Raw genomic sequence first — 16,278 nt, 5'->3', positions numbered from 1 at the left:
CCCAGCACCATGACTGAGTGGATTGCTATGACTCATGAGATAGGTGGTTGGTGTTCAGTTTAGCAGCAAGAGAAAATGCCCCAGAGGGACGATCAGGACTTGTGTGTGTGCTTGTGTGTATGCGCACGCTTTGTAGTTTGTTCAGCGTGATCCGCTGATAGATTTCTGTGTGATTTGAAGTGAGAGCTCCTTTTATTTTTTTTTTACTGGCAGCTACATAAACTGTGCGTTGGAAATTGTAATAGTAGTCTTTAATGCACAGAAAGTTTGCGTTGGTTATGAATTTGATCCAGTGTTTGTGTCTTTGTGCTTCTGCCAGTTTCCATCAGTTACTCATCCTCAGACTTTAGAGAGACGTTACCAAGGCATCTTGAGTGGTTTGATGTTGGATTTGATGAAGGTAAAATGCCAAGAAACATTCCAGCTCTCACACAAGAATAATAATTATTGATTCTACTGCTATATCATATATGAAACCTGAGACAGGGGTCACTAAAATGCATCATTCCCTCTACGTGCATGTCTTTTTCCAATCAGAATCTGTTGCTGCTAAACCCTACTGAGCGTTACCTAACAGAGCAGAGTTTGAACCATCCAGCCTTCCAGCCTCTGAGGCAGGCAGAGAGAGAGAGGCCTCCGCCTGCATCTCCCAACCCGCCACGCTCCTCCAAGAGAAAAACACACCATCATGGAGAAAACACAGTTCCTACAAGGTTAGAAAGCAATCCTTTATTTCAGGCTTCTGTCAGAGCGTCTACATGCGGTCATCTTACAAAGCCCAGTTTGGATGTCTCTGTGTTAACACTGGAACCAATGCTGTGTCATAGTGATAGACTTTTCATCACATCTAATGTCAGAGACTGTTTGTATCTGATTACATCAAGATTTAGTGTTTCTTTGTTTTTTTAAAACCAATGCTGTTTTAGTGTTTTGTTTTGTTTTGTTTTTCATTTTAATGATATCCCAGCCCAAGTTGAAAGCTGCAAAACCAGTTTAGCTCAGTGACTTGAGCAGGCAACCACATGCCATATGGCTGAGAGTGCCCAGCCTGGGTTCGAGTCTGACCTGCAGCACTTTGCTGCATGTTTTCCTCCTCTCTGTCCCTCTGCTTTCCTGTCATTTCTTCACTCTATCTGTCAATAAAGCTGAAAAAGACCAAAAATAAGAATTTGATCAGAACCACTCACAGCAGCTGCAGTAGTAATTTATGCACAACTCTCTTTAGTTCCTGCATTCCCTTTTCAGCCATTCTGCTGTAGTTTTGCTGCTGTGCTTGTGGTCGTTGTCCTGTTGTTTGACCAGGTTTATGTCGGGCTTTAGCTATCAGACCTCAGGTTTGACTCCTGATTATTTTAGTATACAGAGGATTTCATGGTTGTTAAGACTGTAAAACAAGCTCAACAAGCACAAATCATCACCACTCCACCACCATGCTTGATAGTTGGCATAAAGTGCGTTTGGTTTTCGTCAAATGCGGCGTTGTGCATAACGACTAAACATCTCCACTTTGTTCTTCTCTGTCCAAAGGACATTGCTCCAGAGGTCTTTGTTCAGATGCAACTTTTCAAAGCAAAGCTGTGCTGCCGTGTTATTTTTCGAGACAGGAACCTCAATCCTGGCACCATTTCCTGTTCAGTCAACTATTCAGTCTGTCTAATTGTAGTGTCGTGAACTTTAACATGCTAACAGAGGGCTGTAGAGTCTAAGATGTAGCTCTTGGGTTTTCTTGAAATTCTCTGAGAACTGCACAGTCTGACCTTAGAGTGAATTTGCTGGGATGTCCACTCTTGGCAACTATCTGAAATGTTTTACACTTGAGAGTAATCTTTCCCACTGTATAGTGATGAAATTCAATTTGGTTGGAAATGGCCTATAAACCTTCTAATACTGATGGCCAGAAACAGTTGTTTCTCTACAATAACACACACGTTTAAATGCTCGCACCTTCTGATGTTCAGTTAATCAAGTGCATTTCATTAGACCCTGGCTGCTACTTACCCTCCGAATTCCTATGGAAGCAGTTCAAGTGTATTTGGCTTTTCAAACACTGTATCTGCATTTTGATTTAGTTTTTGTTAAACAGATAATGACACAGTGTCATAGGCCACATGTTCTAGTTCATCTGGGGTTGTATTTATCTCATTTTAGCTATTTTTTGCTGTCATTTTAATATGTTTGTCTGAAACGCGTCTCTCTCGTAAATGAGACATTGAGTCTGAACCTGTGTTCATAAAAGTTAAATTAAATAAGTAAATAAACCTGTCCTGATATATAAAACGTCACTATCTTTCATTTTCACATGACTGTATTTTTATAACTATATAAACAATGCTTTTGTGAGATAACAGAATATTTTCTTTCAACGTGATCCTTTCCTCGTTGTTCTCTTATGCTTCTTTTTTTTTCTTTTTTTAATTTGAGACTCAAAAAGATACATCAAAAATAAGTTATTATCGTTATTTTGACTCACTTGTACATCTGGAACTGAAAAATATTAAACAAACTGTTGGCCTCAAATTGTATATTTTAGATTAAAATGCTCATCTAAGGCTTGATAAGCTCTAACATTTTAATGTGAAAGAAAGGATAAAAAACAGAATCAGAGTTTGCAAGAATAGTTATACTTTACATAGACTACTTTGGTTGCGACACCATGCTGACAGGAAAATCATATAGATTGATTTAATAAAATGCTTTTTCTGGTGCTTGAAAGTTACACTTTTAGTTCTCTGACCAAGATACACCTCGCAATGATGGATCATCAAGGCTTGTGAAACTACATCAAACTAATAAGCCACGAATCAAGGTCTTAGAAACCGGACAGATCAGGGTTTTGGGGGGTTTTTGTTTAAAAAATTTTTAATATTTAATATAAAATACCAGCTATTTTATCTTAATGTCATATAGGAAATGCTTCCACAAGCACTTTAATAAATGGTTGTAATATTTGTATAAGAGATTATTTCCAATTTACAAACATAGACTGTCATATCCAGATGGTGTTTTTTTAAAAGATTATTTCTTGTGAATGGTTTTCAGCAGGAAATATTAGAACACCATGCTAAACGGCCCTCCCTCTGCTCCTACAGGAGTCACACTAAGAGTTCAAGCCGTCGTTCCAATAGCAAAGAATGTTCAAGCCTGCCTCGCCACGGAGACCTCCATCACCTCGGGAATGAGAGTTTTCTCAACGGCAACAAACCGGCACCGTCCAGTTTAAGTCCGACTCTGCACCCCAAGGGCCAGTACATGTCCCAGACTCTTAATCGTTCTATCTCCTCCAGCAAAGATCTGGTTAACAACAACCTGCCACACCTGCTCAGCCCCAAAGAACCCAAAAGCAAAACAGAGTTTGATTTCAACTTGGGACCCTCCCCGAAGTTGCCAGACCAGGGACATGGGGTAAAGTATGGCCACGGCAAACCCAGCTCCTCTCGCTCTCAGCAGCAACAGCAGCAGCAGCAGCAGCAGCAGCAGGTCAGTCGACACACTTTCCTGGAAAACAAAACTAACACCCTACAGTCTGGGGCAGAAAAACAACACAGCCGACATGCCCACAGTATGGCCGACTCTGCCCACGGATCCATGTCCTCATCCTCTAAGAGCTCAGCGTCTTATCTCAGTCTGTCCAAGAGCCACAGCGGGCTGAGCGATGCCAAATCTGTGGGGAATCTCAGCGACGGTCGACTCCACCCGGATGACCCAAACTCTAACACAACAGCTGGGGTGGGACCCAGTGCCCGCTTCTTCCCTGCCAGCTGTTTAGACCTCAACACCCCTTCAGGTCCTTCTGGGCCTCCTGGCAGCCCCTCTACTCGACACAGTGATCGATCTGGACACAGCCCCGCCTCTCGTAGCAGCGGCAATGCCCGCATGGAGAGCAGCACGCTGGACTCTTCATCCAGGCACAAATCCAGACATAAATCTTTAGTGCCAGGTAGGTTTGATTAGAGTCAATTCATTTTACACTTTAAAAGCTTTATTAAAAAACAAAAACAAAACACATCATCAAAACAAACAAACAAGGAAATTAAAAAAGATTAGCCTGATGACTTAAATTAGTTTGGACAGTTAAATAGTAGAACACTTCTTATCGCTCTGCTAACTTTGACTTCTTTTCTCATCTCTAGAGGACGCTGGTGCTCCAGAGCTCTTGGACCCAGGAGGACCTGGGATGCCCTCCACTCACACTCTGCCTTCCCCTCACGAGTCTTATCATTACGGCCTCGGCTATACCTCGCCTTTCTCCTCTCAGCAGCGGCCACAGCGCCACTCCATGTACGTGAGAAGGGAACGCCACCGACCACACGGAGTGGAGACGGCGATGGCCGGCTTGCCTCCCCCAGGGCAGGCGATACCAACGCGAGCCAGTAGCCTGCAGCTCCTCTCCCCACAGCTGCAGCACAGGACCACCCTCACTGGACACTCAGTGAGTTCTTCGAGGGAGGACTGCACGGACGACATGACGAGGGTTAGTGGCAGAAAGTGCCTCGAACGTGGCGGGATTGAGTCTAAAATAGCAACAGACACACAATGAAAAGCTTAAATTAGGGTGCATTATGTTGAATGGTGACAGCAGTTTTTGTACTTCCCCACACACTTCCCCACCAATCTGAAAACCCAACACCAGTCATCGCTCATAATGATTTCTAAACATATTCTTTATGCCAAAAACATCTGACCAGGATCTCTCCACATTTTAACGACCCAGTCCAGAGTCCTCCAAAATTAAAAAGAAATAAAATTGCTATTTGCCCCACTTTTAAACCCATTTGTCCTAATGCTAGTACAATTAATTAAACAGCAAACCACAAACAAGGTCAAATTGTGCATTTCAATGACATGAATTAGTTCAGAAAGCACCTTTCAGACACTAAGCTTTGATAACACTAAAATGGGTAAAGTGCAAGAACTATTCACCCCGATATGTTTGTCAAGAAGGGACAGTAAATAAGCCATACGTATATTTCAAAAGAGCTTTGTGTCAGACTGTCAACATGCTTATTCCTGCTGTAAACCTGGGCATTTAATAGGAGCCTCTGTGGGGGTTGACTCACTTTTGGAGTCCGATCCAAGTGGCCATTCGAGGAACTGTTTTTTGGTGTTTCCTAACAGGCTGCCGCTTACTCATGCACAGTAGAAATAAGTCATAAACACAAGTAAAATTGCCCAAAACACACAAAATTTCAACCTCCACAGCAATAGTGGTACAATAATGCATAAATGATGCATCAAAAAAATTTTTTAAAGGGATGTTGACGATGATTGGAAAGCACTAAGGTCAGCAGAAAAGGCAGGTGAGGTGTTGCTCATTCGTAAAAGACTTTGACATTTTAACTTAATTTCTCGTGAGATAATGGGAGGTGGTGCAGCGTCAATGTTTTAACTTTTCAGTAAGTGCTTGAAAACCTTTTTCTGTTTCCCAAACACGATCACTAAAGCTCTGCGTCTGCAGTTTAAAAGCCTGTCTGAAGGCAATAATAACTGGGGCTGTTTTCTTGGAATTGTTCTAAGTTACAGAAAGATGATGGAGGATGAGGCAGGTTGATGAAAAATCACACAGAGACAAAATTACAGTTCCTGAAATGTATGAAAGCTCATCCGCGGAAGATATTAAACAATGGAAGCGGAACAAAGGGTGAAATGTTCCTTTGTTATGTGCACTGACTGTCTGTCTGCGTGTGTGTGTTTGCGAGTATGGGTGTTTCATGATGTGATGTGCGTGTGTGTGTAGGAAGTGTCACAGTCTCGCATTATCATTGCCACTGCTTCATGCTGCTTCTCCAGTCTGCTTTGACCTGCAACTGTCCGTCTTCTCAACAGAGTGAGCAGTCCCCTAAAGACATGAGCCACCCTTGTGCCCCCATCAAAGACTCTACGCGGGACAACACTGCTGCTTTTCTTACACAGCGCTCTAAAAACGAGGTCCGACCCCCCGACTCCTCCCTGTCTCCAGCCAGTTCAGCAAACACAGAGAGTAGCTCTTCTGACTGCTTTTCTTGTTTTGTTCCTACTTAAGCCAACAGCTTCACCGCACGTTGTCGCTGGTATAAATGTAGCCTCACTGAAAAGCGCTAAGATGTCCTGAATGTTTGTGTTGTGAGCCAGAAAAGACTGCGATAGCTAATAATAAGGGATGAAGTGAGATTAAACAGGAATATCGCTCAAAAACGATAAAAATGCTGAAAAAAAATTTGTGTGTTCCTGTTTCCCTGTGTGTGTTCGTGGGTCTGCTTCATGTGTGTGCTCTTTAGGTTGGCATGTACCACGACCCTCATGTTGAGGACGGAGCTTCCTCCAAGGAGAACCGGATGATCTTCACTGAGTCTATGCCTCGGAGAGTAGGGAGCTTTTATCGAGGTAAGGAGCAAGAAATAACAGTAAAACCTGTAAGGTTCCTCTTTCTTTTGTTTATTATTTCTTTGAGGCATGGGCTGGAGCAATCTTTGGCATGTCACAGTTATCACATATGTTTCTATTCATGATTTTATCAGGCAGTAATTCCCCAAACATCACACATTCATCATATTTAAATGATCAAAAACAGTCATTTCCACCTCTCGTTGTTTCTCCTCAGTCCCTTCTCCCAGGCCAGATAACTCCTCCTCTTTCCACGACGGCGTCGGCCAGGGTCGAGGGCCGGTCGTACCCGTTGTACCCGGAGACCCTGTTGCCATGGCCAACCACTCCAAACGCCAGACAGCTTTTGACTGGTGAGAGTTCATTTGTAGTCTTTATGTGGCATGTTGAGGCAGCAGTGCAGTAAATGTGGAAACAACAGTGGATTAAAGAAACATGAACAACTTTTAAATTGTTAAGCCTGCTATTAGAATTGTGCACGTCCAGCACACAGTGTGTCAGACGTGCAGGACATTTATGGATGAAGATGTTTTGGTTTGGTTTTTTCTTCTTTATAGTTTCCTTCCCCGATCTGAACATCATCCCTGCTGTTAAAGTGTCTGACTTTTTTTTTCTGGCTGTCACGTGACAGTGTGTCATTAACACCAGTTAATTTCTATTGTTCAGACTCTGTGCTGCTGCACTGAATACATATAAACTCTTTATATATATGATGGGTTATTCCATGAGATTGTCACATTTATTGATTTGTTTTTTTAAGATAACTAATTCACTATTAAAATTTGCACTTGCAGGTGTTCTATATACACTTACCAGTCACTCTGTTTAGCTGCTCATTAATACAAACATAAAATCAGCCAATCACATAGCACTTTAGTGAATTTAGGCATGTAGATATGATCTGCTTAAGTTCAAACTGAGCATCAAAGTGAGGAAAAAAGATGATTTAAGTAACGTTGAATGTGGTATGGTTGTTTTTTGAGCATTTCAGAAACTGCTGATCTACTCTGATTTTCCCACACAGTCATCTTAAGGGTTTACATAGATCCAAAAAAGAGAAAATATCCAGTGAGCAGCAGTTCTCTGGGTGAAAGAGCCTTATTCGTGTAAGAGGTCAAACAGCTTCAAGCTTATTGGAAAGCAACAGTAAATTAAAAAAACACGCATTACACCCATGGCATGCAGAAGAGCATACCTGAACGTTGAAGCAGATGGACTACAGAAGCAGAAGACCACACAGGAGAGGCAGTGCCACTCCTGCCAGCTAAGAACAGGAAACTGATGCTACAGTTTTCATAGCCTTACAGTTGAAAAGTGGAAAACACTGCCTGGTTTGATGAGTCTTAGTTTCTGCTGCAACATTCGGATTTTAGGGTCAAACTTTGGCATAAAAAGATGAAAGCGTGGCTCCTTCCTGCCTGTCAATGGTTATGGCTGCTCATACTGGTGTATTGGTATAGAGATATTTTCTTGGGACCCTCTGGGACCCTTATTACCCTCAACTAAGCATTGTTCAAATGCCACAGCCTATCTGAGCAGACCATTTCCATCCCTTTATGACCACAGTGTACTCATCTTCTGATGGCTACTTCCAGCAGGGTAATGTGCCATGTCACAAAGCTCAAAAAATCACAAACTGGTTTCTTGAATATGAGACTGAGTTCATTGTACTTAAATGGCCTCCACAGTGACCAGATCTCAGTCCAATAGAGCGTGTTTGGGATGTATAATGGATGTGCAACCAATGAACCTGTGATGCTATCATGTCAACATGGACCAAAATCACAAAACTGGGTTTTGCTTTGTTTATTCTTCAAGTGGGCTGTTTGTGGTGGCAGTGGCTACAGAAGAAGCCTGAGTTCCTCAGAAAGAGTATATTGTTTTTTACATAATGACTTTTTTATTTAGATTCGTTACTACAACATGTTTTTTTTTTTAGATTTTCTGTTTCAAAGCATAATTTGATTAAGTGTTTCCTTGTTTACATGCAGCTGGTTTGAAATTGAAAATCGTGAGGATTATTAAGTTAGACTCCTTTACTGTGCTCCATGTGTTGTTTCATAGTGTATGGTTTCTATGTATTACTGTATTATGTATTTTGTTTGCTCCCAGGCATGTTATAATCCAAGTTATATGAAACGTTTCCACATTTGCCATGCAGGACTACTGCAGAAGCAATGGTCATGAATCCTCCAGAGCCTGCCAAAGAGAAGGAAAAGCAAGGCTTCTTCAGAGCCATTAAAAAGAAAAAGAAGAAGTCACAAATAGTAAGATTATTAATGACTTATTAGTAATAACTTTTTATTAATAAGATTATTCTTTTCACCTGGTTTTTCAAATCAAATATTTGTATTTTGGTTTCATGTGCTGTGCACCTTTTGAGTTTAGCACGTACTGATTGTAAGGCAGAATCTGCAGTGTCCATATTTTCTTGCATAAATGTTTCATATGAGCTTAACACTGACATCTTGTAAGATTAAAGGGAAATTCAAATTTATTAGAAAGCTCTTAAAATTATTGAGTACATCTTAAAGCAAAAGTTGCTCTGAAGTTCCACCGTCTCTTTTTTGCTTCCTGTTTATCACATATTCCTCCTCCTCTGCAGTTGTTCTTCTCTTGGATGTCAGAGATTTGTGTTTAGAGTTGTGGCTGTGCATCTTCTGCTCCACAGACCGACATGGAGGACGGGAGGAATCCCAGCATCAAGAAAAGCCTTTTCCCCCTCTTTAGCTCTAAGAATAGCTTAAAGCACAACTCAGCTGTCAAAGTCCTACCTGTAGTCGCCTCGCCTATGGTACAACACCAGCCTGCCGCGCCCTACCCTGCCTCACCAGTAATCTAACCCCGACGCTGTGGCTGCATGTTGACTTATTTTGCACTCACTGGAATGACCCAGTTTGAAATCCTCTCAGACTGATCGATTGGCTAAAGAATATTTTTTGCTGAAAGGATTTCAAACACACACACACACACACACAATATATATATATATATATATATATACATATATATATATATATATATTTAATGCTGCACGCTGTTTTCACATCCATTTTGTCTTGCTATAACGCTTGTCAAATGCAGTCACGTTGCACTCACATTGCATCGTGAGACATTTCAACGTGCAGTGTGCTGTTTGTCAGGCCAGTGTAAGGCATCATTTTATCATGAGAGGGTCATGAACATGTTCAGCACATGAACACACACTCCTGCTGTAGAAATTACTGGTCTCTTTGCTATGTTGTGTAATAATACTGAAATCATGAATAGTTATTTCATAAAATGTGCTCATTTAGCTCCTTTCTGAGAGCTAGATTAGGCTAACTAGCTAGCTTAGCAAGGCTGGAAACAGGGAAAATGGCAGATAATTCAACTTATTAGCACTTCCTAAAGGGAGCTGGTTATGCTTTTCCTTATTTCCTTTTCTTTACTTGTAGTGCACCTGGTTACATTTTCTGATAATGACGCTACTATGTGCAAATAATCCCTATGAGGCAAAAACGTAGGCTAAACTTCTCTATATAAATATTTATAGGCAGTTTTTTTTTCATTCTTTGATCTGTTCTTCTTAGCATGGTCAACTCAGCTAGACAGATCTGGCAGTAAGCACAGTAGCCCCACCCATATTTTTTTTTTTAGACTTTCTGTTTCTAAAGGGCGACCAATCAGATGAAAGTTGTATTAAACTGAGTCAGAGTTAAAGAAGGAGGCGCTAAAACAGATTGTTTCAGACAGTGGATGAATAGAAGGGCTGCACAAGTATACAACATACAATATACAATAAAATATTTTGAAGTAACAGTACAAAACTACTCCTTATATAGTCCAAAAAATACAGAAGTGGAATAAGAAAAAGAAGTACACTTTAAGTAGTTCTTATGTAGCCATGAAGCTGAATAATTGTGTATGAAGCGAAAAGAAAAAAGGCCAAAGATTTACTAGATTTATTTTAACAACAGTAAGAATTTACTGTTTGTCACTGGTTTGTATCATTTTTCTTTTTGACCTTTTAAGCAAACAAATGACCAACTTTCAAGCTACCCAGTGATGAAATTAATTATTAGTTGCATCTCCAGTGTATATTAAAGCTTATCTAAACACACTCAGACACCAGAGGAGAGAGAGTGAAGCATTTTTTCATCGACAATCATCATCGCCACTTTCTTGTCTTATGTATGTTTCTGCCAGAGCAGTGCATGAAGGTCCTCACCGGGATTTTAGTGAGATGTGCGATCATCATTTTTATGTATTTGTTTTGGATTAAAAATAACACTTCCATATTTCTATTTCTGGAACGTCAGGTTCCCGGGAATGGACAGGATCACTTGTCCCTGCAGAGGAGCTCCAAGTCGTCCTCTCACCACAGCAGCCGGCGGAAAAACCGTGAGCGATCCCGAGACAGAGATCGAGACCGGGAACAGAGCCGGGACAGAGACCGGGAGAGGGAACGGGAGCGAGAACGAGAGAGAGAAAGGGAGAGAGAGAGGGAGAGAGGGAGGGAGAGAGAGAGAGTCAATGACTGGCCGGACAAACAAGTGGACTCACACTCTCAGGTATGTGCCTACTTTAATCTTCAGTTTAGATTTATCTGCAGATCACAACCCAGTTTGAGTCTTTCATCAGATTTTTTTTAATTAGATTTTTAAAAAGAACAATACTTTATCTTGTCATACATACTTAAGTTTTCCTATAAATTTATATCATTGAAGTCACGAAACTAGGATATACAGCACCGTGCTCATAAAAAGTGTCACAATAAAGCTCCCAAGACTCAAGGCCCAGAGAAAGGAAAACTGTATAATCTACAAAAGGTCAAAGGTTTTTATTAAAACTCCTTAAGAATTAAGCACATTTAGTATTAATGCCATTCCCGCATTATTCCTACAATTACTTTCATGCTTTTAGGAGAACAAAGGAGGAAGCTATTTCCACACATGCAGTGTAGACCTGAACTTTTCCAGACATTACCCAGCAGTAGGGCGCCCAGGTGTCCCACTTTATGTAGGACAGCACAGTGTTTTATCCCCCGTTCCCCCAACCCACATAGTGAGACAATGCCCCACATTCTGATTTAGTGGAGTCAACACGTATTAGTCTCAAAAGAAGCAAGTGGTTTACTCAAACCCAACAATGATTAGCAGGGAGAACAGCAGCTGGAATAACCATTAAGGTTTAAATGTTATTGGAAGAGAAAGGGAATAAATGAGTGAAAGAACACTATTCAACAAAATCAAACCTTAAGCTTGAATCTTATTTTATTGCATTTCTTTAGAATAGGACCTAAAATGTTACAGTTTACAATTTGTTCTTCACAAGCCACTAATTAAAATCAAAGTAACCGAAACATTAGTAGCATATCCTCCCTTGTCCCACATAAACATACTGTTTGACCCACAGTTAGCTTTTGGGATCTGGTCACCCTACCTAACAAAGATATATAATAAAACACAAATGTCTGGTATTAAAATCAGTTTTATCCTGCCAGCTATTTACTATTAAAGCAACTGTTTAATTTCAGAATATAGCTGGTAATGTTGCTGGGAAAGACTATCTCCTGCCGTATGGTGCATGTGAGACTGACCTAGATTCTCCCAACAGTGTGTGAGACTGGCTTTAGTACTCGACAGACAGAAAACATCGTTTTCACCCATCAACTCCAGACAATGTCAGGAGAATCAGGTCAGGGTATTGTCTGAAGTTGACCTTTCTTTCATGTGGCACTCAGCAGGAGATAGTCCTCCTCGGGTCCATGCTCACTACTCGAAATGCACAGTTTAGGCAAGACAGCTACCTGTGGATAGCATCCCTGAGCCAATGTGAATTCAAAAGACAGTTACCTGCACTACTGTCACTTGTCCTCAGCACATGTGACACACTGTTGGGCTTGGTCATGGGATTTGTAAACAATAACAAAACTAGTCTTATTTTTTAAGATAATTCATCAGTGGTGTCTCTTTCCCCCCCTGCCAGAGCCAACCACTCAAGTCACTACGTAGGCTCCTTCACCTCTCCCCTTCTTCCTCAAATCAAGGACAGGCTCCCCCTCCTCCTCCTCCTCAAGACCTGCGCTTCCAAGCCCCCATGCCCAACCCTCCTCAGCCCTCCTCCAAAGCAGGCTACCCCGAGGGTCGAGGTCATGCCGACAGCAGGGGGCACACTGGGGTGAGCAGCTCCGCCCAGGCTAAGAGCCGCAAGGCCAGCTACCCCCTGCCGGGACAGATAGAGTCCAGCTGGCACGTATCTGCTTTACAGCGGGCAGAGGGCGCTCAGTTCACCCCCGAACAGCTGGGCATCAAACCGGGTCAGAATGGACCCACTTTTACCCGAGCCTCCCGCACCAGGATGCCAAACCTCAACGACCTGAAGGAGACCGCCCTCTAAAACCTCTCAACCACACCACCTCCGATGCAGCTCCATCCCGGAAGCACCTGCCAGAATGCAGACATCGTGGTACTGCAGTAAGGGTCTACACAAGAGCCTATTTCACTGGATCAAGTCCTAATTCAGAAATGTAGTAATCTGTCGATGCTCATGCCTCTGAAATCTAAAAGACTAGACGTTGACTGGCCAAACACCTGGGACAGTGTGGTTTAGGGAAGCGAAGATAGGGAAGGGCCCATCCTTTCTTGAGATGCCAGTACTGTATCAGCTCTACATTATTGTCTGTCTCTACTTACAAGGTTACATCAGAATAAGCTGATCATCCCTGTCAAGGAGACACTGCCCATGTGGCCTCTTTGCTGCCATCTTCTGCTCACAGGACGCTACTGCAACACATTAGACAGCCGCTGTCATAGCAGTGGCCAATAAACTCAAATGTTTTTCAAGCTCTGATATTTGATAAGAACATAAAAAATGATTTATATTAACATTATTTATGAAATATTTATTTGTTTTAAATTCAAGGATATAAGCTATAAATGACACAGTATGTAGGTTATATGGGAATATTATAAGGTAATATAGAATTAAATGTGTAATTGCAAGAGCTTTAGTTTCGACACAAAGAAATGCATAGATATTTATGTGTTGATAATACAATATGTCACAAGGAATATTTAATAATAGTGAATGTCTTTTTTTTTGTTTGTTTGATTTGATATGTTATTAGCAGATTATCATGTTATGTTGTTTTTACCCTTTTTTTCTGATTGTTTCATCAAAATGTAAAAAGAAATACTGACAAATATATAAAATATCTGATATTACAAATAGTGCAAATCTGCCCATCACCCTCATGACATCAGTTTTGACGTTTTGTGAAAAGTTGGGCTATTTGTTAGCAGGGTTTGGTAGCAGAACAGCCAGAGTGAGACTGTTAGGCTCTGTGCTTCACATATTGTAATTGTCAGGTCATTTTATCTTACATTCCCATTGTCGCAGTTTTCAAATTTGCCCATTTTTCAGTTCCTCAGTTCGTTTAGTGACAAACGGCTTTCCAGCATCTTGTTGCTGCCATGTTGGTTTTGTCCACAGCCTTAAAAACCATTCAACGGGCATCTTCGCCCACATCACCACGCAGCTCTAGTGAGGGAGGTTTACCTAACATGACATTGAAAATTTAAAGTGTTTTGAGACGGCAGGGAAGCTCTCTGCAAAAAGGCATACCTCACCTGCAACCTTTAAGATCTTAAAGGATAAGTCTGGTAATACTTTATCTTTATTTATTTATTTATTTTGTCAGAAATTCCAAATGCATTGTCTGTGGAGCCAAAGTGGGGTGTATGTGCTCTAAACATCTTTAGATTCATTTTAATTCATGTTAGGAAATTTGTTATTTACTAAAGTAGAGAGTGTGCTCATTTTAATATAGTAAGTACAGTACTTGAGTGAATGTGGTTACTTACATTCCCCCACTGGCTGGGTGTGGGCTTTTCATAGGACTTTGCTGACGTCATGAATTATATGAAATAACACCAGACTTATCCTATAATATGTGTTTACATTTCCTGTGTGCATTTTAAAAGCTTGTGTTATCAAGATTTTTGTAAAAGCCTTTTGTAAATCTGAATTTGATTTTCCAATTTGCATTACTATTAACATTAACAGTCATAATCAGGGATGATTTTACTTAACTTGATTGTTCATTAAAGCATTTACTAATTGTCTTCTGATCTGTGGGCAATGTAAAGCTGAGGTGTGTAGAATGAAAAACATATTGTGGCCTAGGGGAAGCATACAGCATTGTTTTTCCCCAGTATTTCCATTATTCTTCATTCTGTCCTCCTTAGTATAGAACAGTATTAAGGCCACTGGGGGGGGGGAACAGTCTCGTTACGTTATTCTCAGAATTCTGATTTTAATTTGAGAATTCTGACTTTTTCTCAAAAATCTGACTCCAGTTGCAAAATTCTGACTTTTTTTTTCCAAATTTCTTTTTCTCAAAAGTCTGACTTTAGCAATTCAGGCTTTATCTCAGAATTCTGACCTTTTCCTCAAAAATCTGACTTCAGTTGCACAATTCTGACCATTTTTCCAGACATTTTTCTCAAACTTTTGACTTGTTCTCAAAAGTCTGGCTTTAATCTAAGAATTCTGACATTCTCCTAAAAAATCTGAATTCAGTTGCAAAATTCTGACTTTTTTGTTTTTCTCAAAATTCTGATTTTAGCAATTCAGGCTTTTTATCTAAATTCTGACTTTTTCTCAAAATTCTGATTTTAGCAATTCAGGTTTTTTATCTAAATTCTGAATGTAATCTAAGAACTCTGACCTTTTCCTCAAAAATCTGATTTCAGTTGCAAATTTCTGACTTTTTTTGTTTTTCTCAAAATTCTGATTTTAGCAATTCAGGCTTTTTCTCAAAATTCTGACTTCAATCTGAAAATTCTGATCTTTTTTTCCAGACATTTTTCTCAAACTTCTGACTTGTTCTCAAAAGTCTTGCTTTAATCTAAGAATTCTGACCTTTTCCTCAAAAATCTGACTTCAGTTTTCTCAAACGTCTGTCTTTTCTTCGAAACTGATTTTTTCTCAAAATTGTGATTAACTCTCAAATAAATCTCTCTCATTCTGAAAATTCTTAGCTTAAAGTTAGACCTTTTTTTTCCTCAGGATTTTGAAGGAAAAAAAAGTCATGACCTCAATTTTTTTTCTTCAGTGGCCTTAATTCCCTTTCATACCTTTGTAATTTGAAAGCGTAAAGCAAAAAAACTGTATTCCAAATGCCATCACAGACAAAAGGAACAAAGAAAAGAAGAATGGGCCATGAAAAGTTCGGATCCTCATTTGGTGAAACTAAGAATCAATCACAGTAACTTGATGGTTGACTGAAAGCAATAACACTCATAAAAAGACTCGGAGTGATGCAGATTGTATTAGCCAAATCGGCAGCTAGATGGATTTGAGCCAAATATAGCACAAAGAAGGATTTCCTGCAGGAAACTGTGATTACAGCAACTGTTGGCAACTGTTGGTATGTGACATCACATCATTCTGCAATACATTTTTTACATTTTTCTTAAGTTTATCCCACAAAAGGTAAAACTGCCCCATGTTGTGCGCGTGTGTACAAAATCCTCATTGCTAATGATTGTAAATGACTGCTGACATGGGTTTGTTTATATCACTAATGGGACAAAGTGATGATGAAGTTTGCCTTGCTAGTGACCCGAAGCCTTACGTTAGTTTATCGACTCAACGCATCAGATGGAAATGAAGGCTTCAACCCTCAGCAGGTCGCACACGCTGAAAACTGAGATGAGAAGAAGACTTTTTGTTCAAAAATATGAATGTGTTTCCTATAACATCAATTCTCTTTTTTTGTCATTAAGCTGTTTCCCACTTCTGACAGGGTGTAAATAAAAAATAACAGAGTATCTATACTGACCGTTCTACTTTAAAAATGATAGGGTCTCATAATAAATGCCAACTGTACATTTTTGAATGTCTCAGAGTTTGTTTTGGAGCACAGACGCA

The 16,278-nt window shown here is 40.3% G+C and overlaps 1 protein-coding gene across 5 annotated transcripts in view; it reads left to right on the top strand.

Annotated features, from left to right (window-relative positions):
• The window catches only part of cdkl5 (cyclin dependent kinase like 5), a 42,466-nt gene extending 26,224 nt beyond the window's left edge, over positions 1–16,242 (top strand). For 2 of the 5 annotated variants that reach the window (XM_013271630.3, XM_013271629.3), the window contains exons 11-21: positions 320–400; positions 538–713; positions 3,090–3,937; positions 4,131–4,471; positions 5,824–5,925; positions 6,255–6,360; positions 6,578–6,713; positions 8,522–8,627; positions 9,032–9,193; positions 10,662–10,913; positions 12,331–16,242. In XM_013271630.3, coding sequence (XP_013127084.1) covers positions 320–400; positions 538–713; positions 3,090–3,937; positions 4,131–4,471; positions 5,824–5,925; positions 6,255–6,360; positions 6,578–6,713; positions 8,522–8,627; positions 9,032–9,193; positions 10,662–10,913; positions 12,331–12,741 — 2,721 coding nt within the window. In that variant the 3' untranslated portion in view covers positions 12,742–16,242. The remainder of the gene's footprint in view (positions 1–319; positions 401–537; positions 714–3,089; positions 3,938–4,130; positions 4,472–5,823; positions 5,926–6,254; positions 6,361–6,577; positions 6,714–8,521; positions 8,628–9,031; positions 9,194–10,661; positions 10,914–12,330) is intronic. The other 3 variants (XM_005466802.4, XM_013271631.3, XM_005466805.4) reach the window with 3 other exon arrangements.
• Positions 16,243–16,278: the final 36 nt, after the last annotated feature.

The sequence above is a fragment of the Oreochromis niloticus genome, linkage group LG1 (genome assembly GCF_001858045.2).
Source record: "Oreochromis niloticus isolate F11D_XX linkage group LG1, O_niloticus_UMD_NMBU, whole genome shotgun sequence".
Lineage (NCBI taxonomy): Eukaryota > Metazoa > Chordata > Actinopteri > Cichliformes > Cichlidae > Oreochromis > Oreochromis niloticus.
This window is presented reverse-complemented; position numbering and strand designations above follow the sequence as displayed.